This window comes from Montipora capricornis, chromosome 7 (assembly GCF_036669925.1).
Source record: "Montipora capricornis isolate CH-2021 chromosome 7, ASM3666992v2, whole genome shotgun sequence".
Taxonomy (NCBI): domain Eukaryota; kingdom Metazoa; phylum Cnidaria; class Anthozoa; order Scleractinia; family Acroporidae; genus Montipora; species Montipora capricornis.
In genome coordinates this window covers 24,608,561-24,631,060 of record NC_090889.1, presented here as the reverse complement: position 1 = coordinate 24,631,060, position 22,500 = coordinate 24,608,561, and the positions used below count along the sequence as shown (strand labels likewise).

At 39.3% G+C, this 22,500-nt stretch overlaps 3 protein-coding genes and 1 long non-coding RNA gene across 5 annotated transcripts in view; 2 read left to right on the top strand and 2 right to left on the bottom strand.

Moving 5' to 3' along the window:
* Window positions 1-4,015, top strand: part of LOC138056595 (succinate-semialdehyde dehydrogenase, mitochondrial-like) — a 10,310-nt gene extending 6,295 nt beyond the window's left edge. Inside the window, exons 7-9 of the mRNA XM_068902433.1 lie at window positions 477-646; window positions 1,648-1,706; window positions 3,036-4,015. Of these exons, the coding sequence (XP_068758534.1) occupies window positions 477-646; window positions 1,648-1,706; window positions 3,036-3,250 (444 nt within the window). The 3' untranslated portion in view covers window positions 3,251-4,015. The remainder of the gene's footprint in view (window positions 1-476; window positions 647-1,647; window positions 1,707-3,035) is intronic.
* Window positions 4,016-4,481: 466 nt separating this feature from the next.
* LOC138056600 (uncharacterized) lies at window positions 4,482-8,829 on the bottom strand. Its single transcript, XR_011133486.1, has 3 exons — window positions 8,709-8,829; window positions 6,179-6,278; window positions 4,482-5,266 (listed from the first exon to the last, which is right to left on the bottom strand). It is a non-coding gene; the product is annotated as an uncharacterized lncRNA (long non-coding RNA).
* Window positions 8,830-8,861: 32 nt separating this feature from the next.
* On the top strand, window positions 8,862-14,700 carry LOC138056599 (ras-related protein Rab-7a). The gene is made up of 5 exons (XM_068902437.1): window positions 8,862-8,952; window positions 10,726-10,793; window positions 12,615-12,741; window positions 13,045-13,263; window positions 13,838-14,700. The coding sequence occupies exons 2-5, from the start codon at window positions 10,741-10,743 to the stop codon at window positions 14,054-14,056; spliced, it is 618 nt and encodes a 205-aa protein (XP_068758538.1). The 5' UTR covers window positions 8,862-8,952; window positions 10,726-10,740; the 3' UTR covers window positions 14,057-14,700.
* A 1,712-nt stretch (window positions 14,701-16,412) lies between these two features.
* Window positions 16,413-22,500, bottom strand: part of LOC138056597 (splicing factor 45-like) — a 17,956-nt gene continuing 11,868 nt past the window's right edge. For both annotated transcript variants that reach the window (XM_068902434.1, XM_068902435.1), the window contains exons 12-13: window positions 17,974-18,052; window positions 16,413-17,525 (exon numbers count right to left, since the gene is read on the bottom strand). In XM_068902434.1, the coding sequence (XP_068758535.1) occupies window positions 17,419-17,525; window positions 17,974-18,052 (186 nt within the window). In that variant the 3' untranslated portion in view covers window positions 16,413-17,418. The remainder of the gene's footprint in view (window positions 17,526-17,973; window positions 18,053-22,500) is intronic.

Sequence of the window (22,500 nt, the reverse complement as noted above, 5' to 3'; positions counted from 1 at the left end):
GGAAAGTCAGAGTCCCAAACAGGATTGGAACTTACGACCAGTTCATAACACTGGTAAGATACGTGCATGGTTCTGCAAGAGTTCATGTAGCTCAAGGGGTAGAGCATTCAGTTGCTCTTTCACTCACTTCCAAGCACCTAGATTATCAGAGATAATGAATGCTAAGAATCAAGTAATTTCTTTGTGGGGTGGGGCAGGGAGAAGGAAAAAAAGAACACCTGATACATCTATAGTTAAAAAGGGCTTCATCTGTTGGCAGTCAAGAATATGGAGATTCGATCATCTGCTTGACGTAACTTTAACTTAAAAGTTTTCGAGCCATAGCCTCAGTTGGTGACCTGATGTAATATTATCTGACTAATTCTATGGAATTCCAGACATTTTAGTTTTATTTGTGATAAAACAAAAATAACTGCTATTATCAGTACTTTTTGTCTTAATTAATGCACGAGGAACAACACTGATTTAATTGTTAGGTCGAAAGTCATGTTAAAGATGCTGTGTCAAAAGGTGCCATTTGTCTGCGAGGAGGTCAGCGGCATGAACTGGGAGGCAATTTCTATCAACCAACAATCCTAACAGAAGTCACCTGTGACATGATTATCTGCAAGCAAGAAACCTTTGGACCTGTTGCTCCTCTGATAAGGCAAGTTTTAACTGTCACAATTATATTTTGTGCCTTTTGTCATCTTGGTAAAATTAATGATGTCAAATGCCAAAACTATCTGGTCCACACCACACAGGTTAATTTTTTGTTTTAGTTTTTTACGATAAAAGTTAACGTTAAAAAACCACGACGTTTCGACCGTTCGATGGTCATTTTCCAGTTGAAAAGAAAAATGTTTGTATGTGCTTAAATATATACAATCGATTATAAAAATGCTAATGAGATACTGACTAAAACTCTAAATATATACATAGAAACAATACAACACAACCTACATCAACGTGTGGAGGAACATAAGCACTCAACAATTGGCTATCACGTAAAGGATGAGTACAGAAAGGATCTGGAGACCATCGGAAGCAATTTCGAGATTTTGAAGAATTATGTCAGAGCAAACTCGACTGCTTGATTTTTGAAATGCTTTTTATTCGTAAACTTAAACCAAATCGATCCGCGCGAAGCTACTTACTTAATTATTTCGCTTTTTATATTATTTCTATCACCTTAGCGTTTTTTAAAATCATTCATGCTAAAATTTTCTTGTATTGTTTCTATGTACATATTTAGAGTTTTAGTCAGTATCTCATTAGCATTTTTATAATCGATTGTATATATTTTACTTTTCAACATGAAAATGGCCGTCGAACGGTCGAAACGTCGTTGTTTTTTAACGTTAACTTTTATTGTGAAATCTGTTTTGAAAGTTTGTTAATTCAAATTTTGTTTTTTAATAGAGGGAATTAAGGGGTGCAGTAATGCGAGTGACCTGCTGGGTGACACACTGGTCCTCTTGTACATGACAGAGATTCCGGTTTCTCTTTGCCATCTCCCTCCAGCCCTTGGAAAAGCAAAAAAATTGCACTAGTTGATTTGGTCTCTTTTAGACTCATTCAGTCATCATCAATTTAATCCCTGGTGATTTGACCCAGGTTTACTGAAGGTGGAATGCTCAGTTAAACACATATTTGGTTGTTTTACAGATTTAAGACCGAAGATGAGGCAGTGACAGTAGCTAATGACACTTCTGCTGGATTGGCAGGTACTTTGTCTCTCTGCTTCATTACAGCAGGTATTTTTTACATGTCACAGGTCACGGGTCATTGTTTTACCAAATACAGAAAGTATCTTAAACATGCATAAAGGCTGACCATATATGCCTAATTTAGGCCTAAACAAAAGTTTTTAGGCCTAATAAAGGTTATCTTTTACGAATATAGCTTTATAACTTTTATGGATACTTTCTGCATTGGTAAAACTGACTTGTGACCTGTAAAAAATACTAGCCGGCTTCATTATGAGTCATCATCATTCTTGCATGTGACTAAGGAGCTTGATTCCTTATCTAGTTGCTGTTAGAATATTCTCCTCATCCTGCACTCTTAATCTGTTAACTCCTGAGGGTGAGGTTTACATCATTTTACTCTTTACAACACCAGATGATTTTACTCTTCAATTTGGGTTGCTTTAGGGGTGAATGGGTCAACCTTTAACGGCAGTAATATATTATTAATGAAAAACCAAACTGTCCTATATTCAGAAAGCAGTAGCCTGCTCACTGATATTATTGCTCTGGCACCAGTTGTTCAAACGCTGGATAACTTTATCCAGTGGATAAGTCACAAGTATACTTTGTGTGAAACATTGACAAGGTATTTGAACTCACCTTTAATTAGATGTGCTTAGACTAGAGTACGTATGAACATTCACAGTTACGAAGCAAAATACTTAAATCTTTGCAGCGATTGTAACTGTTGAATGGTGACTTATCCACCAGATAAAGTTATCTGGCCTTTGAACAAATGGGGCTTGGTGCTTAGACAAGAAAAACATTCCAAAACTCATTCAGGCACAGTATTGCCACAAATGTTCTTCATACGAGCGTTGCAACCTCCAAAATACAGGAACACAACATTCCACACACTTCATAAGACGCTGTAAGATCAGTTGTACTGCAGCAATATACAGAAGGTTATCAAGTGAAGCGATTATCCTTGCAGTTATGAACGCAATTTTAGCAATTGTGAAGAGAAGCCTGAAAAATTCAGGACTTCAACAGGGTTTGAACTTCAACAGAGTTTGAACCCATGAACTCAAGATGCCAGTGTGATGATGCTCTATCATCACAAGGTCACTGGTTCAAACCCTGTTGAAGTCCTGAATTTTTCAGGCTTCTCTACGCAACTGCTAAAATTTCATTCATGACTGCAAGGATCATAGCTTCACTTGATTTCATATCGGCAGTTCAATATAATTATGATTCATTTCGTTTATCACTACATTCACAGAAGGTAATGTCTACCAAACCATGATATGAAATTATCACAAAACAAGATAAAAATTACTACTGACGTAATTTTTTTGCTTGCAGGATACTTTTACTCAAAAGATATTGGCCAAATCTGGCGGGTAGGAGAAGCGATGGAAGTTGGTATGGTTGGTGTCAATGAAGGTGCCATTTCCTCAGAAATAGCACCTTTTGGTGGCTGGAAGCAATCAGGTTTAGGACGAGAGGGTTCTAAATATGGCATTGAGGATTACCTTGAACTTAAGTATATATGCTTAGGAGGAATCAACCAGGCATAACAAAACTGTGTCCCAAAAAATTATTTCTTACAAAGAAAGTTTACCTGCAAAGCAGGTCAATGAATTTTGGATACATTTGTGAGAAGAAATGGACATGTGAAAGCTGGGACAATGGCAAATGAGAAACTGTCAGAGGGGAGGGGCAAGGAGACAGGATCAGATGGCTCTCTCATTATCCCCTTGGCCCCTCTCCCTCTTGGTCCAGCTTTTGCGTGCCTGTTACTTTGAAAGAATCAACCACTGCCTTCTGTTAAGGTCAAAAGGAAGTATAGGAATGACAGACTGCAAGAAGACAGGATTCTCAAAACATTTTAAAATGAAACATAAATAAGAGAAGCTGATACTCTTAATGTAAGCAACATATTAAAGCATTTTTGGGGGTCTTAGAGCAAAATGTACTACCTCAGCAAGTTAATTTAGAATTCTAAGAAACTGAACTGTTTAAGCAGCCAGCTGACAACTGTTACTTATAATACAGAACAACGAAAAGGACCTATTTCCTGTTTCCTATTTTTGATCATGAAGTCATAGAAAAATTTTTTAAGTATAAAATCTGAAATTATAGATCTTAATTAAAAGAAAAAGAAACAAGGCTACATACATATTACATCACTGATTAAATAAATTTTCATATCAGAGCTTTTCATCACATATTAAATTGGAATCATTATATTTTTATAAATTTTATTTACAGTATTATAGAGTAGGTAGGAATCTGAAATGATATAGGTAGTTCTTGGGAATAAATTTGTCTTTTATAGTTTATCAGTTTATTGATTCCAAGTGAAAATATTTTGGGTTTAAATGAGACAAGACTAGAAGGTTTGCCCTTAGCTCAAATTGAGTGTGCAAACAGGTGCAAGTTAGTTTGAAGAGAAAAGTACATGTAAACAAAAATTTCCCTGAGAAGCCCACAGATTTGTGGACATGCTTGCTTCTCTCCCTGAACTGCGCATTCACAGCTTAGACGGAGCCATTTTGAACAAAAGAAAACAAAATGCATTTGAGTGAAGTGTGGTGACATGAGACCACAATAATATTGTAGTCTCTTGTCACCACACTTCACCAACCATGAAGCTGAGGCAAATGTTGAGGGAATAAAAAGGGAGATTTTTCTTCAAGACCCTGATTTTTTGTCCGGCCAAGGTTTTGAAACCACAACCTCACTGCACACTTGCCCCCTCCTTTATACACTCGGCAAGCTGGTACAGTTAAACTTACAAGCCATAGGTTTCAAAACCACTTCCACAACTTTATTTCATTCATTCATAACTACAATGACAAACTTATTGCTTTTTGCAAACACTACAACATTGTTAAGTTAATGCCGAGCAAGTATTGCTTTAAGCACTTGCTAAACAATAATATCCAACATCTTGTTTGAAAAACACATTGGTGGTGGCTAAAAGGGCATCATATTAAAGAAAAAAGATTAAGACAAAATCCGATAGAAAATGGAGCAATTTCAGTTTTTAGTGGATAAAAATCTGGTACCAGAATAATTTAAAGTATTTTACAGTCCTTTTTTACATTTTCTTTAAGCTAAAGATATAAATAATTACCTGAAATAACATTGAAAACAATTTCCCATGGGAAAGAGAAAAATTAAATTTCAAAGTTCAGAGAAATTGTGCAAACACAGGAAAAATTTCATCGTCAGTTTCATTTCACCAGGTTCTTACGAAGTTCAACAGTTGTTTTTGACGTTTGGTGTTGCTAGAAATGATTTTTTTTTTGAGAAGATATTTAATTTAAAACAGTCCTACAGAAGTTTGCAATACGATGTATATAATCTTGGTACTAGGTTTTTGTCCACTTGTTACTCGAACTTCTGGTGGATTCTCTCTTAGTTTCTTTGTTGGGGCTTTAATCTGTCATCAGAAATATGATCTTAGAATCCTCAAGAACATAAAGTTGTCTAACATTCAGCAGCTTGTCTTGGAGTGGTGAATTAACCTGGCACTCTTTTACCAGGATACTATTTGAACAAACAGAGCCACAGTTTAAACGGTCAACCTGAAAGGAAAGCAGAGAAGATATGCTAACATAAGTTGATCTACGAAAAAACTTAGGAAACAATAATTTTCCCTGACAAAACACAAAATGAACTTTGGCCCCTTCAAAGACTGACATCACAAGCCCTAATTTACATAATTTATTACACAAACTATTTGATAACAACGAATCTTTCAAATAATATGTCTATGTGTCTGTATCAGAAGCTTATGTGCTCTTAAACTGATACACACTGCTTGCCTGTTGAATTGTGTTGTATGGACTGCTAGCAATCCCTTCTATGTTAGTCAAGCTGCATGCTTTTTGAGTCAATCATGTTTTGTTACCTAAATGAGAGAAACAGCCAAGGGAGACCGGGACCCCTAAGAGTCTATTGACCACTCCACGTAGGGGCTTTTCAGACTTTGGATTTTTTGGACAAATTTAGTCTCTGTCTGGGGTATGAACCCACTACCTCCCCCACAGTAGTCTGGTGCTTTGTTAACCAAACAAACTGGACCACAGTCAACATTGAGCAAAATATTGAGTAACAAATACAGTACTGATTTAGCAGTTGGTACATGTGGGTGGGAGGCGCGGTGGCCTCATGGTCAGTGTGCTCGACTCCGGATCGAGTAGTCCGGGTTCGGGTCCTGGCCGGGGACATTGTGTTGTGTTCTTGGGCAAGACACTTTACTCTCACGGTGCCTCTCACCACCCAGGTGTATAAATGGGTACTGGCGAAAATGCTGGGGTTAACCCTGCGATGGACTAGCATTCCATCCAGGGGGGAGTAGAAATACTCCTAGTCGCTTCATGCTACAGAAACCGCAGATAAGTGCCAGCCTGGTGGGCCTTCTAGGCTCATAGTGGACTTTACCTTTACCTTAAATGTGTAAAACAATATTTTAATATAACAGTAACACAATTTACCATTCAAGGAGCAGGAGGAGGAGCCATGAGATCAATGTCTGAGTATTCACGTGCGGCAAAGACAGCAAGAATAAATATTGTGGTGTGTTTCACAAATTGCCTGTGCAAATGAAATAAATACTTTTTATTAACCCAATGACCCTTTGAGTGAGACTTGACAGATTTTACTCTGCCTAATGACCAGACACTCTTACTTGTCAACTGGGGGCATCCTAGGGTGTTTGAGGAGTCAACAAGTTGAGCAGTCAAAAAAATGTCCCCTCCATTCATATCATCATATCATATATCTTCATTTACCCTCCAAACCATGATACACCATAGAAGACAGACCACAACACCGGGAACTACATGCCCTACTCTTTGTGACAAGTGTGCGGGTTCTTTTACGTCCAACAGGATTATGAACATTAAAGGGCTGCGAGACGGGACCTCCGGCTTATCGTCCTTATCCGAGAAGACTAGAGAGTCTAACCATTTGCAGATGTAATTACAAAGGCAGCACTTTCTCCTCAGTTATTTAAAGACCCTGAGTGTTGGTCCGGCGGGAGTTGAACTCACGACCTCCCGCGTGACAGCCCGGTGCTCAACCAACTTAGCCACCAGTGCGTGGTTAACCCCTCAGGTGCCCTAGAATTCCCCCAGCTGACGAGTAAAATCATCTGGCATTACACAAAGTAAAATCTGTTCAAGTCTCACTTCCAGGAGTCAATGGGTTAACCTTTGTTAGAAAATTGACCAAGGGTCATTTACAGCATACCACTCATTACCAAGACATGGCTAGAAAAATAATTCAGACAGTTGGCCAATTTGGAAAGAAAACGATTAATGTCCAGAGCTCTTAAACCATCTCATGTAGCCTTCATTCCCAGGTACAGAAAAGAAAAGGACGGGAATAATGTCCGCATTTGCACAACACATTTTATGGCGATGTACCTGGCATTTACACATGACGGGTGCAACTCCTATTCATTGTTTGATGTGGATGAGAGAATGGTGTATTACTTGACTTCTAATTCTTTTTCACACTGGTTCTAAATGAATCACACTATTATTTTAAAAGTTCTCCTGCAGTTTTATTTGCAACTGAATAGAGTGAGGCTTGCTTTCTGAAACTTGCAAATAAACACATCAGTCGCATCGCCTTTTCAGCCTTTTTCTACTTTGTTTTATTTTATACATCCCGCAAGCCCTGTCACCCTCCTGAACTTGTGACCTTTCAAAAAATCTGGACTATATGGAACAGAGTTCTCAAGTCTTAAAGTTTCCAAAGAGTGAGATGCTTGCTGGGGATTGAACCAAAGGCTCAAGTGTCCTGTGCTTGTTGTGCCAGAGACACCAAAAATTCTATGGGGCTCTGGTTGCATGCTCCCCTGGAAATTTTTGAAATTTGCACTTCTCAAATCCCTGGAAATGCATCGTTGAGTCTGCCATTCTGATTTTTGCATGCTGCTTGCTAAGAGAGCCCATGCTATTATGGTCAGCCTGAGCTAACATATCGGCCTATAATTCATTTATTAACGGGTGACAGTCCTGAAGAAACGAGACAATTGGTCGCACATAAACAGACTGAACATTGGCTAAAGTTCGGTGCCAGTAAAGGAACGAACTCTGAATTCATGGTCACTTCTGACAGGTTAAAACCGACCAGAAGAGTGCCAATGCGTGAGACATGCTTGTGTCAGAGTGAGAGTGTGAGATTGCATCAAAATGTGTGAGACTCACACTCAATGCGTGAGACTTGAGAGCTCTGATGGAGTAAGACGTGTAATTACTCAGGCATATACATTTGCAAAGTGAATAGTATATATGGTTAGCATATGCCTTGTTCCAAGCGATTCTACAATACATTCTCACTGGATTGTGTTCTTGTGGCAGCATCCTTCGTAGAATGTGGCATGCAACTACAAACGCTATAGATGGTTTTCACTCACGTGACTTGACGGCCATTTTGGTGTACAAAACAATAGAAAATATTTTTTTTTAGTTCAGTCTCCAACGGAGAGGATGTCTATTGTTCTAGTACACCAATATGGCTGCTGTGACGTCACGTGAAAACCATCTTTTGGTGGTTTGCAACCAGTCTCTAGAGACACAGATAACAATGATGTAATGTACATTTGCTGGTGGATGAACAAAAGGAGCGCGTAAGAGATCTTTTCTTTTCATCCACCAACATAGCGGCGGTGACGTAATGTGAAGTAGCGGCATCCTCTGAAGAACGATGCATAAGACTATGTAAGTTAAGCTTATATATATGCAAATTAAGTGCCGGGTATCGAGAGCAATTTCCAGAAAAGGCGCGACAGCTTTAAAGTCCATGGACAAGAAGTGTCCGGTTTACGCAATTAGTAAGGAATGAATAATTACATAATTGCGGCATGCATGCCAGCGCGAGAAAGAGCTTGTCTCATGCAGATCACGCCATAACGTTCTCTACCGGCAAAAACACATTCAGCAAGTGTTGCATCAAATCGGTAACTTTACGGTTCCACTGCAAAATATTGAACCTCTGACATAAAAATATGCTCACCATTTTTCAGGATTTCTGTAAAAGTCCATGAAAAACGCGCTAAGAACACCAAATTTGCTCTTCGATGGACTTGACTTTCTTATCGCCTTGGGCGCCATATTGAAAACCTCGTTTTGAGAATGGATGACGTAGAATGAAATATAACCTGGTGAAATCACGAGACCTTGGTGAATTTGGGTTCCTCCATATTATTACGTGAAGTTTGTGTCGCAACAACTTGCAGTTTATTTTTTGGCTGAAATCGGTAAGTACAGGGGCTTGTGTCTCGCATTTGGCTAAAGCAGTTATTCTATTTTGGGTTTACTATATTAGATGCGATGCAGAACTCCCTGCTTTTGTCAAAGATCCCGTGAAAAATCTCAGGTTTCGGGTACTTGATCAAGTTAAAGCACCGTTGCCTAAATTTAAGCGGTTTGGTGTACTTTCCTTAACTCACAGCTCGGGCTATTTGCTGATTTAAAGAAGAACGACTCGTTAAGCGCTCCTTATGGCTTATGAAGTTAGCTGATGTCGTTTATTTCATTTAAGTAAGAGGCCAAAATCACCGAAATTTCATCAGTGAATTGAAACGATATAATAAACTAGCTTTCCGTTTTCAAATGTCAGTCAGGTCGTGTGATCATTCCATTTAGCAATTTTAAACACTAGATTCTCGTCAGTATTTGGCGAGTCCAAGGGACGACCAAGCTGTAATTCGGTATTAATTATAAGTTATTTTTGGATTCAATGTGGTAGCTTAATTAGTTGTACAAGTCTTAACTCAGAATTGATGTGTAAGTATGGTAAAGTACACGAATGTCATAATTTGACCTGTCTTTCAAAAATTGAAATTGCTTAAACAGCCGGCTTTTGAATGCAAACTGAAAACCGACATACAATCTTTAGTTGATTAACATCTCCAAGACTTTGAGGTCAATGAAGCGTATTTACTGCAACATTGAATGATTATTGCTTTAGGGGCTGCTGAACATTGTGATTCGTAGTAACACTAGCAGCTGTGTAAAAACGGTTTAGGGCAGTAGCTATCCACATATTAAAAAAATTCATCAAGGGATATAAAGGAGCCTAATTTCTTTTCAGTGTCATTTTACTGTCATAAAATTTTGCTGGAATAACCTGCTTGTCATGTACGAACCAATGTAAAACCATGCTGCCCTTTTATAGACATATCAGATTTTCACTTGGACTGTGAAAAGCTTCCTCTATCTCATTCTTGAAGGTGCGGTGACGTTGTCGTCAGCATGCCCAATATTGAATCCCAGGGTTGCTTCTTCGAGACCTACAATGCTCTGACAACTTGTTGTTCCTTTAGGCAAGAAGCTTTTCCCCATACTGTCTCTCTCCACCCTGCTGTATAAATGGCTACCAGTGTCATGCTAGCAGAGTCACAATTTTGATTACCCCTTCCCCACCTGAGAGTAAGATTTATGGATTTTACTCTGGCTAACGCCAGACGATTTTACTTGCTGATTTGGGGATGTGTGAATGGGTTAAACCATGGACAAATTTAGGGTAGATACAATGTTGCATCTCATTTAGCTTTTGTCCAAAATTTGAAGGAAAAGGTCAGTCTTCCGTGTACATGTTTTACCATGAGCCTGCAAAATGCCAAAGGGCAAGTTTAGGATAGGCTAAACTTAAGATAGGCTTGACTTGACTAGACTTGGGGGGTAGGGGTGGAGCAGTGGTGAGAGCACTCGCCTCCCACCAATGTGGCCTGGGTTCGATTCCTGGTCCCGGCGTCATGTGTGGGTTGAGTTTGTTGTTGGTTCTCTCCTTGCTCTGAGATGTTTTTCTCGGGGTACTCCGGTTTTCCTCTCTCCTCTAGAACCAACACTACCAAATTCGAATTGAATCCGGAATGCACAGACACATATCCACGTGTTGAACGAGGTCCTAAGCGCTCTTAAGGTGTTCCATGAGTAAACAGATTCCTTTTTTTTAAAGAATGATGTGTTGTAAAAGCAGCATGTGAATAAGTGATTAATAGCAGTGTTTTTTTGCTGTTGTTATGTAGGTGTTGCTAATAAGTATGGCCTCAAGAAAGAAGGTTCTTCTGAAAGTGATTATCTTGGGTGACAGTGGGTAAGTTGAACATACAATCTTGTCAAAATGGGCTCTGAAAATTTATACTATTTGGTTTATATGAATGTAATAGAATCTTAAATAACGTCAAAAGGAGTGAATTATTGTTTGGAAGAAGAAAAGAAGGGGCTCCCTTGATAACAAAAACACCAGCCTCTTTTGCAAATAGTTAGTTCTTAGAGATTCCTGGGAAATTAAAGTACTTTGTTGGTGCAAACAGACAATATTGCAACTAAAAACAAGCTGCCAAAATAATGGCAGTTAGTTCGTACAAAGGTCTGGAACTACCCAGGATTGACTAGGAACTAACCACTAGCCAAATAGGCTACAGCGGGCTGCATTTGAATGCTTCAACTGCCTTTAAAATCATCTTCCACCCACTTTAACTTGATGAGAAAATTGCATCAGTTCTCTACTAAGTTTTGGTGACAGTCATGATCTATGGTTTGAAGCACATGTACGAGTACAGCTTATGTACATGGACAAGATCAGACTACAGGGAAAGCACTACGGTCAACTCCTCTTAACTTGAACCTTCAAGGGAAATTGTAGTGGGTTATCGGGAGGAAGGAGTTAAGCAGGAACCGCATATGAAGATACAGGCACTGAAGTTAAATGTACCCGAAACCACTGAAACCGGAACTTGACACTGGATAATGCCAAAATCTTTCTATATAGGCATATCAAAAGAAAATCAGTATATGTAGTAACCAAACAACTTTGCAAACTAAGCTGAGGGCGAACATACTTCTTGGAAAAAAAATGTTTATCATAGCTGTGCATGAATACCATAAAATTATGTATAAAGAGAATTGAGGAAACCATTGATCAGCGAGAAACAAGGATTTGAAAATATCCTCGTTGGCATGGTTTTTTCTTGCACGTGGGGGAAACATCCTTGTTGGAGTTACACTGGCTGCAGTTGAGAAGTGAAGATCCTGTTGCAGTTGCAATAAACCAGTTGTAGCTAAGTTACCTGGCCTAAGAATGGAAGTGACGCTGCCCGTGACCCTGTTTTGATACAAACCTCTGCACTTTTCTAATGTTAATGTAGACTAATTAGAATTACAACAATACAATTTACATGATAAAAGCAGTGAGGTCTGTGTCAATACAAGGTCACCGGCAGCATCGCAGCCTTTCATAGGCTAGGTCATAGAGCATTCAACTGTAAAGTGACCTATTGAGTAGTTCCAAAAAAGCAAAATTGTATCACTTAAAAGATTTTCTCAAGGGCAAGAATCAGGATTAGACGTGGACAAGAATGATGGCTTCTTTGGGAGCCACCACTTTTCATAAAAGAAATGATCCACTACAATGTGAATTAATCTTGAAAATCAATGCAGCTTCATGTTCTTTTTACCCAATACCATGCAGTTTATACTTAGGGCATACTGTAGCTGCACCCTCAATCAGATTAATAAAAGTATGGTGCTTAGTGTTACGATACATGTACAGGTTTGCTGTCCTGGGTATGTACATGTGAAAAATCTTGCTTCCAAACCTATTGGACATGCTGAGGACAGAAATTATCCTTCAATGTAAGTCCCCCCATTGACCTGATAAGAACTCACCAATACTCAACTTTGACAAAAACTGGCTTTTAAAATGTGCAGAAGCATTACTTTGTAACACATGGGATTGTTAGATAAAGGTTATTCATACTGTTGTATTTCTGATTTTATCAAGATCACTTCAAAGCAATTAACACCCACCCTCCACTGCCCCAGTTTTAAGGAGCCCAAGACCTCAGTAGTGGGGCTAGGGTGCAGTCTTATGTCTCTGTTTTAAACTAATTAACTACTTGTTCTTCTATTTCAGGGTTGGGAAAACATCACTCATGAACCAATATGTGAACAAAAAATTTAGTAACCAATACAAAGCGACAATTGGAGCAGATTTTTTGACAAAAGAAGTGATGGTCGATGACAGGCTTGTAACTATGCAGGTGAAATAATTATGAATTCCTTTTCTAGTTGGTTTTTTGGATCAATTCTCATTAATTAAAAACAGCTAGGTTCACTCAAGTCTCCATTAATTAACCCTTTTTACTCCCAGTGGCCCCTTTTAGATGTTACTTTAGTCAGTAAAGCAATTGAGAATGGAATTGTGCTCCAAATTTAAGGTGTCTAGAGTTAACTTCTGTGTACAAGTTTAAACACAAAATATTTTAATTAAATTTTGTTGCTAATTTTGGCATCATGAATAATTTAGCAGCACCCTGTACAAACAATTTTCCTTCTTTTGCCAGATATGGGACACAGCAGGACAAGAGAGATTTCAAAGTTTGGGTGTAGCATTTTATCGGGGAGCTGACTGCTGTGTGTTGGTATTTGATGTAACACAGCCCAGTACATTCAAGACATTAGACAGCTGGAGAGATGAGTTCCTTATCCAAGCAAGTCCACGAGACCCAGAGAATTTCCCTTTTGTTGTTTTAGGAAATAAGATTGATTTGGAAAACAGAGCGGTGAGCTTCTTTTACGTGATAGTTAATACATCAGATAAAGTAACACAAAAAAGCTGAGGAGGTTTGTTACATTGTCTGTCTTGTTTGATTCAGAGCCGGACTTGGACTTCTGTTCATAGCCTCTGAAGCTGTCTTGTCAGTTTTGAAGGGTTCCAGTTAGTATTGACGCCACCGATAAAGGCCCAAAGCCACAAAAGAAATGCGACAGGAGAAACAGTTCCCCTTTCTTAGACCATGTGCGAGTCAGAAATTTTGTAGTTCCTGAGATTGTAACTGTGCCTTGCCTTTTCTTTAAATAGTAGTTGTGTTCTATCTCTGTTGGAAATAAGCATATATATAGTTGCCCCTTGATCTTTCAAGTTCTTTCTTAGCTTTGGTATCTCTTCTTTGTCTCCCTTTGGAGACCTTGGAACTCTAGGAGACTCAGTTTTGGTCAATTCTGATCTCAGTGGCTATTTTAGCTTTTTGCTGGTAATAATTATTGCCATTCTATTTCACTTTGATTGTTCATGTTAGTGGAGTCAGAATCAACCATTTGAACTGGTTCAAGTATTATCTGATTTTCTGTTTGTAGGTCTCAGCCAAACGAGCGCAAGCATGGTGTCACTCAAAGAATGACATTCCATACTTTGAGACAAGTGCCAAGGAAGCGATTAATGTGGAACAGGCGTTCCAGACCATTGCTAAAAACGCCCTGGCCCAGGAGACAGAGGTTGAGTTATACAATGATTTCCCGGACCAAATAAAACTCTCAGCAGACAGCAAACAGAAACAGAACGATTGTTCTTGCTAGATAGACTCCACCTATTAGCGTTGCTGTTAAATATCTTGCACTAAGTCAAAAATGAATCAACTGCCTTATGTGAGAGGTGCATCAACTTTTAGTATCAAATGGCATTTTCATTGGTCAGAGAGATATTAAAGATGATCAGAGCCCTTGGCAGTGACAAAATGTAGCCTGTTGTATGTCTTCGGAGCATGGATCTCCTTAAAACCTTTCATTCCCAAATGAACAGCATTAAGAATGTCTTCAAGTTCTTTTGCTAAAATATCATTATAATCTTTGCGAAAGTGACATTCAGAATTTTTAAAGTTAAAAATTATGGTAGGTTGGTTGATCTAGTTTGTGTTTAGGAATGAAAGGGATTTAAGGAATTTATTTTTACTGTGGTTTGTAACAAAAAATTTCTAAGTTTTCAAATTTGGAAATTGTTTTTTTTTTTTGTCCTTTATCTGCTGTGAGAGAGTAAGCACTGTATTCTGGGGACACTTTCACATGGAAATCATCCGATTTCCCGTACTTGACTTGCTATTATAGACGTGTTAGGACTTGATTATTAACAGGAGAAAAAAAAAACTGATTGCATTGTTATAGTATAGAAATGGAACATACCATGTAATTAAACAATAAAATACAAATTTGGTAGATGTACTGTACCAGAGGAAATCCTTTATCTCTGTAGTAGTTACTAGTATTTATATCCCCAAGTGCATGTGATTCAGTGGTACTGATGACATTTGAAACAACTCAATTTTGCTCATTAATCGTAATAATGTGAACCTTCTTATCCTCAAATCATCTTGCCAGATTGTCTTCTACTTTGCGTTAAGTTTCTAGCTAAATTATAGAATACCCAGCTACTTTCTTGCTTATGAAAAGTGCAGTGGTGGATCTAGGAATATTTTAAGGGGGGGGGGGGGGGGGGGTGAATTGAAAGAATCGAATTATATACTCTGACAAAAGTCCAGGCCTCGGTTGTTCAAAAGGCGGATAACACTATCCACCGGATAAATTACTATCCAGCGAATAAACACTGGCAAAGTCAATTGAGTTATCCAGTTGAGAGTGATTTATTCAGCGGATAGCACTATCCACCCTTAAAGCAACAGGGGCCAGATAGTTTTGGCTGCCATTTTGACTTTGTTTATGTTTTGTATATGTAATTGCATGGGCCCGAGGGCAATAGGCCTTTTGCAACAAACGATCACATGGTACAAAATCCGCCATGCTGGAGGGCAAACTCATTATTATTTCCCCAATGGGACATTAAAACAAAGAGACCTGAACCAGTCAAGCTTCAATGACTTGCCTTTGTTTTAATGTCCCAGTGGCGGAATAATAATGAGCTTGCCCTTCAGCATGGCGGATTTTGTACCATGTGATCGAACAAGGATTTGTGACTTCAGTCATGTGGTATCGGCATGATCATGTGGTACAAAACCCGCCATGCTGGAGGGCAAGCTCATTATTATTCCCCCACTGGGACATTAAAACAAAGAGACCTGAACCAGTCAAGCTTCAATGACTTGGCTTTGTTTTAATGTCCCAGTGGGGGAATAATAATGAGCTTGCCCTTCAGCATGGCGGATTTTGTACCATGTGATCGTTTGTTGCAAAAGGCCTATTAAGGCTATTTTCAAAACATTGGAAATACAAGTGAAATTAACCCTTAATTGCATAAGGGCACATTGCAATTACATGGTTATCACATAAAGGGCAAAATTATCGAGGAAAGCCTGTTCAATGCCACGATAAATGGCGATCAACTTGTTTTCATTCGGTTAAAGTTCAATTAAATAAATAGATGCTGTCAACAGAAATAAAGTGTAATTTAATTAATATTTTCATGTGGAAAAAAACAGTTTAATCAGAGTCAGAAACTGGAGGAAGATTCTGCTCCTAAGCTCGCTTGCCCTGGATAAGCAACTGTTAACCAATCAGGATCAAGTAATCATGCCCTCTTGATTACCAAAAGTGCCCATGTGATTAAGAAAATATGCCCTCCGTCTCAGCCAATCAGAATTCAGTAATTTTGCCCTGTACGTGATAAGCATTAACTAAAAATGATCAAGTCATGTGAACAGGATCTGTTCCAGAAAAAATAAAAATACAATAAAAAGCAGGCAAATAGAAAAAAGAGCCAAAATTGGGGGGAGGGGGGGGGGGGGTTAGGGTTAGCCACCCTATTAACCATGGGGAATGCTGGCGGAAGAATATTTAAAAACTATTCACGAAAGTGGAGATGGCTAGTGGTGGATATTTACTGAGTTGCCAAGCAACAAGGTAAATATCCACCACTAGCCACCGACCCTAAGGTGAATAGTTGTTTTGGTATATACTAAACAGTCAGATAACACAGCACAAAAAGTTGATTTTAACTCATTTATTCCTGAGATTACAACATTTTCGGCCGCAAATTGCTTGTTGGTGAATAGCAAAGGGGATATCCGGAATATGAGTAGCTAATCATCGCGCGCATTCAACGCTATCCACTGTTTTAGAATATACTAACAAAGGATATTCGGAATTTGAGTACCCAGTCAGAGCACGCCTCCAACAATATCCACTGTTTTAGTATATGCTAAAGAGAGCTAATACGAGATCCACCGGGCAGTGATAATGTAACGTGAAAACCACTACACCTCACACACCCTGCCTTCCTGAATCAACCTTTGTCGGATACGCCCCAATGTGTTCCTTTTGTCTTTCAAATTTTTTACTAGAATTGCCGCCGACATAAAAGAACGCACAAAAAAAAGGTTCACCCTGCTCTCTTCACCATTCCTATAACATAAACATTAAATAAAGCCCGCGAGCGGACGAGACACCAAGAAAAAAAAAAGAGGTACATAGGGACAGAGACCAGCAACACAAATTTAAATAAAACAAGGATTCGTGACTTCCTTCATTACAAACTTAAACGATCATAGCTTGTAACAAGTTAGCAAATTTAGGTTCCACTACAGTTACTTCTAATTACTCTTCCTGGAAGGTTTGTAGTCATGCTACAGTTTTCGTTGCTGAACCACATTTGACAGAAGTCATGCAATTATTCTGACGGAATGGCACGAGGAACCAACAGATGTGAGTTGGCTGGGCTTGTTGTTAGGCCGCACTTTGATCTCCTTATAATTATGACTTGTGACAATGTACCAGCATGAAAAAATGTTCATCACATCCAACAAGCCTAAGCTCCATATCACACAACACAAAACAACACGAAAAAGGCCTTGTCAAATAATGATTTAGATTTTCGACAAAAATGGGAAATGCAAAGTAGAATTCCATACACCCAAATGCCTTCAAGTGTAAACGAGTCTCCTCTGCATGTTCTTTCTTTCTTTCTTAGTCAGCAAATGATGGTAACCGCACATTTAAGTGAGATCAGACATGAGATCGAGTCTCCTGAATTTATCCAAGTTGTAAAATGCACCTCTGACTGTCCGGCCACCAAAAAATCTGCCATTAAGATCAACGAGAGCTGCAAATAAAACAGAAGCGTTTAAATTACTCATTGACGTTATCAACGTTGATTGCATTTTGAACGTCTTTAGCGTCTACCTTCTTGGAAGCTTTTAATTGAACATAATACATGTATCCCAAACCCTGACCAACTAAGCCTTGCCCGCTCGCACTTTCCAGCGCTTTGCGCGGTTTGAAAGCATTTGCACTGCCTTATGATTGGCTTATTTGATTGTCAGCATCAGTTGTGATTGGCCAAAGTAAAAAGTTCGTATTTGCAGCAGCGGTTCTTGTAGCAAACCGCGATAATGACATCAAAGCCAAATTTCTCAAAGATGAAGCAGTTGCAATGATTTCGGTTTTGATTAATTTTCTTTGCAGGTTTAAAGTGTAATAGCCATGCTTTGTAACTTTAATTAATTCTGTTTGCAGTTTGAAAGTGTTGATTTTAGAGAAACGTCATCAACCTTTAATCGCGGACTCCACTCGCTGAAATTCCACAAAAATCCTGACCATCTCCTCTTCTTCAACGATTCCCTGCGGAAACTAAACACAAACATAAAAAATGAACGAGTGCCGTCCACTTGAGTAACTGATCTCAGAGAACATGCCGAATATTCCTTGCAGTAAAGGATCCTGATTAACGCGGAGCAAATCTTGCCGAGATCTGGAAGAAAGAATAAGCTAGGCGCTTCTTGCTGCCGCCCGATACAAGAAGGTACAATTCAAGGCTGCTGCCTAACGGGCGCCCGGTCGCCTGGGGCGCCCTGGTTGCGCGCGTGGGCGACCAAAGTTTTGTACGAGGAGCCCGAACGGGCGCCTAACTTTATCACAAAGGCAATTGACCCCAACTTCCTTGTAAATTGCATTCCTGTAGCTGAATCGAAGCAATTTATTGCGTGAAGACTGGGTCCAAGATGTGATTTCCAAATATGGGATTAGGATATTATGGGCTGTCAGTTGAACATCGAAATTCGGGTCGTAATTTCATGATACGCTATCACGAATATATGCAAATTAGAGTCATACGTTAGTCTTTAACAGTCATGTATGCCCATATATAGTGTCTACAATAGGAACAGCTATCTACACTGTCTACAATGGGAACAGCTATCTACAGTGTCTACAGTAGGAACAGCTATCTACATTGTCTACAGTAGGTACAGCTATCTACACTGTCTACAATGGGAACAGCTATCTACAGTGTCTACAGTAGGTACAGCTATCTACACTGTCTACAATGGGAACAGCTATCTACACTGTCTACAGTAGGAACAGCTATCTACATTGTCTACAGTAGGTACAGCTATCTACACTGTCTACAATGGGAACAGCTATCTACACTGTCTACAGTAGGTACAGCTATCTACACTGTCTACAATGGGAACAGCTATCTACAGTGTATACAATAGGAACAGCTATCTACACTGTCTACAATGGGAACAGCTATCTACAGTGTCTACAGTAGGAACAGCTATCTACACTGTCTACAATGGGAACAGCTATCTACAGTGTCTACAGAAGGTACAGCTATCTACACTGTCTACAATGGGAACAGCTATCTACAGTGTCTACAGTAGGTACAGCTATCTACACTGTCCAGAATGGGAACAGCTATCTACAGTGTCTACAATAGGAACAGCTATCTACATTGTCTACAGTGGGAACAGCTATCTACACTGTCTACAATGGGAACAGCTATCTACACTGTCTACAGTAGGAACAGCTATCTACATCGTCTACAGTAGGAACAGCTACCTACACTGTCTACAATGGGAACAGCTCTCTTCAGTGTCTACAATAGGAACAGCTATCTACACTGTCTACAATGGGAACAGCTATCTACAGTGTCTACATTAGGAACAGCTATCTACACTGTCTACAATGGGAAGGCTATCTACAGTGTCTACAGTAGGAACAGCTATCTACATTGTCTACAGTGGGAACAGCTATCTACATTGTCTACAATGGGAACAGCTATCTACACTGTCTACAGTAGGAACAGCTATCTACATCGTCTACAGTAGGAACAGCTACCTACACTGTCTACACTGGGAACAGCTCTCTTCAGTGTCTAGAATAGGAACAGCTATCTACACTGTCTACAATGGGAACAGCTATCTACAGTGTCTACAGTAGGAACAGCTATCTACATTGTCTACAGTAGGTACAGCTATCTTCACTGTCTACAATGGGAACAGCTATCTACAGTGTCTACAGTAGGAACAGCTATCTACATTGTCTACAGTGGGAACAGCTATCTACACTGTCTACAATGGGAACAGCTATCTACACTGTCTACAGTAGGAACAGCTATCTACATCGTCTACAGTAGGAACAGCTAGGTACACTGTCTACACTGGGAACAGCTCTCTTCAGTGTCTACAATAGGAACAGCTATCTACACTGTCTACAATGGGAACAGCTATCTACAGTGGGAACAGCTATCTACATTGTCTACAGTAGGTACAGCTATCTACACTGTCTACAATGGGAACAGCTATCTACAGTGTCTACAGTAGGAACAGCTATCTAGATTGTGTACACTAGGTACAACTATCTACACTGTCTACAATGGGAACAGCTCTCTTCAGTGTCTACAATAGGAACAGCTATCTACACTGTCTACAATGGGAACAGTTATCTACAGTGTCTACAGTGGGAACAGCTATCTACATTGTCTACAGTGGGTACAGGTATCTACACTGTCTACAATGGGAACAGCTCTCTTCAGTGTCTACAGTAGGTACAACTATCTACACTGTCTACAATGGGAACAGCTCTCTTCAGTGTCTACAATAGGAACAGTTATCTACACTGTCTACAGTAGGAACAGCTATCTACACTGTCTAAAATAGGAACAGCTATCTACAGTGTCTACAGTAGGAACAGTTATCTACACTGTCTACAGTAGGAACAGCTATCTACACTGTCTACAATGGGAACAGCTATCTAGACTGTCTACAATAGGAACAGCTATCTACAATGTCTACAGTAGGAAGAGTTATCTACACAGTATACAATCGTCAGTTATATACACTGTCTACAATGGAAACAGCTATCTACAGTGTCTACAGTAGGAACAGCTATCTACACTGTTTACAATAGAAACAGCTATCTACATTGTCTACAGTAGGAACAGCTATCTCCACTGTCTACAATGGGAACAGCTATCTAGATTGTCTACAATAGGAACAGCTATCTACACTGTCTACAGTAGGAACAGCTATCTACACTGTCTACAGTGGGAACAGCTATCTACATTGTCTACAGTAGGAACAGCTATCTACACTGTCTACAATGGGAACAGCTATCTACATTATCTACAATGGGAACAGCTATCTACCATGTCTACAGTAGGAACAGCTATCTACACTGTCTACAATGGGAACAGCTATCTACATTATATACAATGGGAACAGCTATCTACACTGTCTACAGTAATAGGATTAGCTATCTACATTGTCTATAGTAGGAACAGCTATTTACACTGTCTACAGTAGGAACAGCTATCTACATTGTCTATAGTAGGAACAGCTATTTACACTGTCTACCGTAGGAACAGCTATCTACATTGTCTATAGTAGGAACAGCTATTTACACTGTCTACAGTAGGAACAGCTATCTACATTGTCTATAGTAGGAACAGCTATTTACACTGTCTACAGTAGGAACAGCTATCTACATTGTCTATAGTAGGAACAGCTATTTACACTGTCTACCGTAGGAACAGCTGTCTACACTGTGTACAGTAGTATTATGGGAACAGCTCTCTTTACATGTGTAGAATGGAAACAGCTGTGTACACTGTCTTTACTAAGAGCTAATGTGTTTACTCTGTACAACAGGAGCTGTTATTTTATTTGTTTATCGATAGAAAGCTTACCTTTGTATTTTTTGCTTTGTGTTTGCTATCGTTTGTATTGTTTGTTATTTAGACATCTTTGTTACTGATCAAAAGTCAATTTAGAATAAAAAATCGTCAGTTGTGGAAAGGCACTCGGATCGTGGAAGAGAAACGACCATCAAGCCCTTAGTACTCTTTTTTTAAATTCTATATTGTTGTAGTCTAACTCTATAGCAGGAACATAGTGTAAACGTTTTACGGATAATTCACTAGTTGGTTCATCAAATTTTGACATTACTAGGTCACGTATTTAGTTATGGTGGCCTGTAAGGGACATTGCATTTGGTGATCAGTTTCCAATTATAGACAGTTTAGATATCTGTTCCCATTGTAGACAGTGTAGGTAGCTGTTCCTACTGTAGACAGTGTACATAACTGTTCCTACTGTACACAGTGTAGACAACCGTTCCCATTGTAGACAGTGTAGATAGGTGTTCCCCATGTAGACAGTGTAGATAACTGTTCCTACTGTAGACAGTGTAGATAGCTGTTCGTACGGTAGATAGTGTAGATAGCTGTTTCCATTGTAGACAGTGTATGTAACTGTTCCTACTGTAGACAGTGTAGATAGCTGTTCCTATTGTAGACAGTGTAGATAGCTGTTCCTACTGTAGACAATGCAGATAGCTGTTCCTATTGTAGACAGTGTAGATAGCTGTTCCCATTGTAGACAGTGTATGTAACTGTTCCTACTGTAGACAGTGTAGATAGCTGTTTCTACTGTAGACAATGTAGATAGCTGTTCCTGTCGTAGACAGTGTAGATAGCTGTTCCCATTGTAGACAGTGTAGATAGCTGTTTCTACTGTAGACAATGTAGACAGCTGTTCCTGTCGTAGACAGTGTAGATAGCTGTTCCCATTGTAGACAGTGTAGATAGCTGTTCCCATTGTAGACAGTGTAGATAGCTGTTCCTACTGTAGACAATGTGGATAGCTGTTCCTACTGTAGACAATGTAGATAGCTGTTCCTACTGTAGACAATGTAGATAGCTGTTCCCATTGTAGACAGTGTATATAACTGTTCCTACTGTAGACAGTGTAGATAGCCGTTCCCATTGTAGATAGTGTAGATAGCTGTTCCTACTG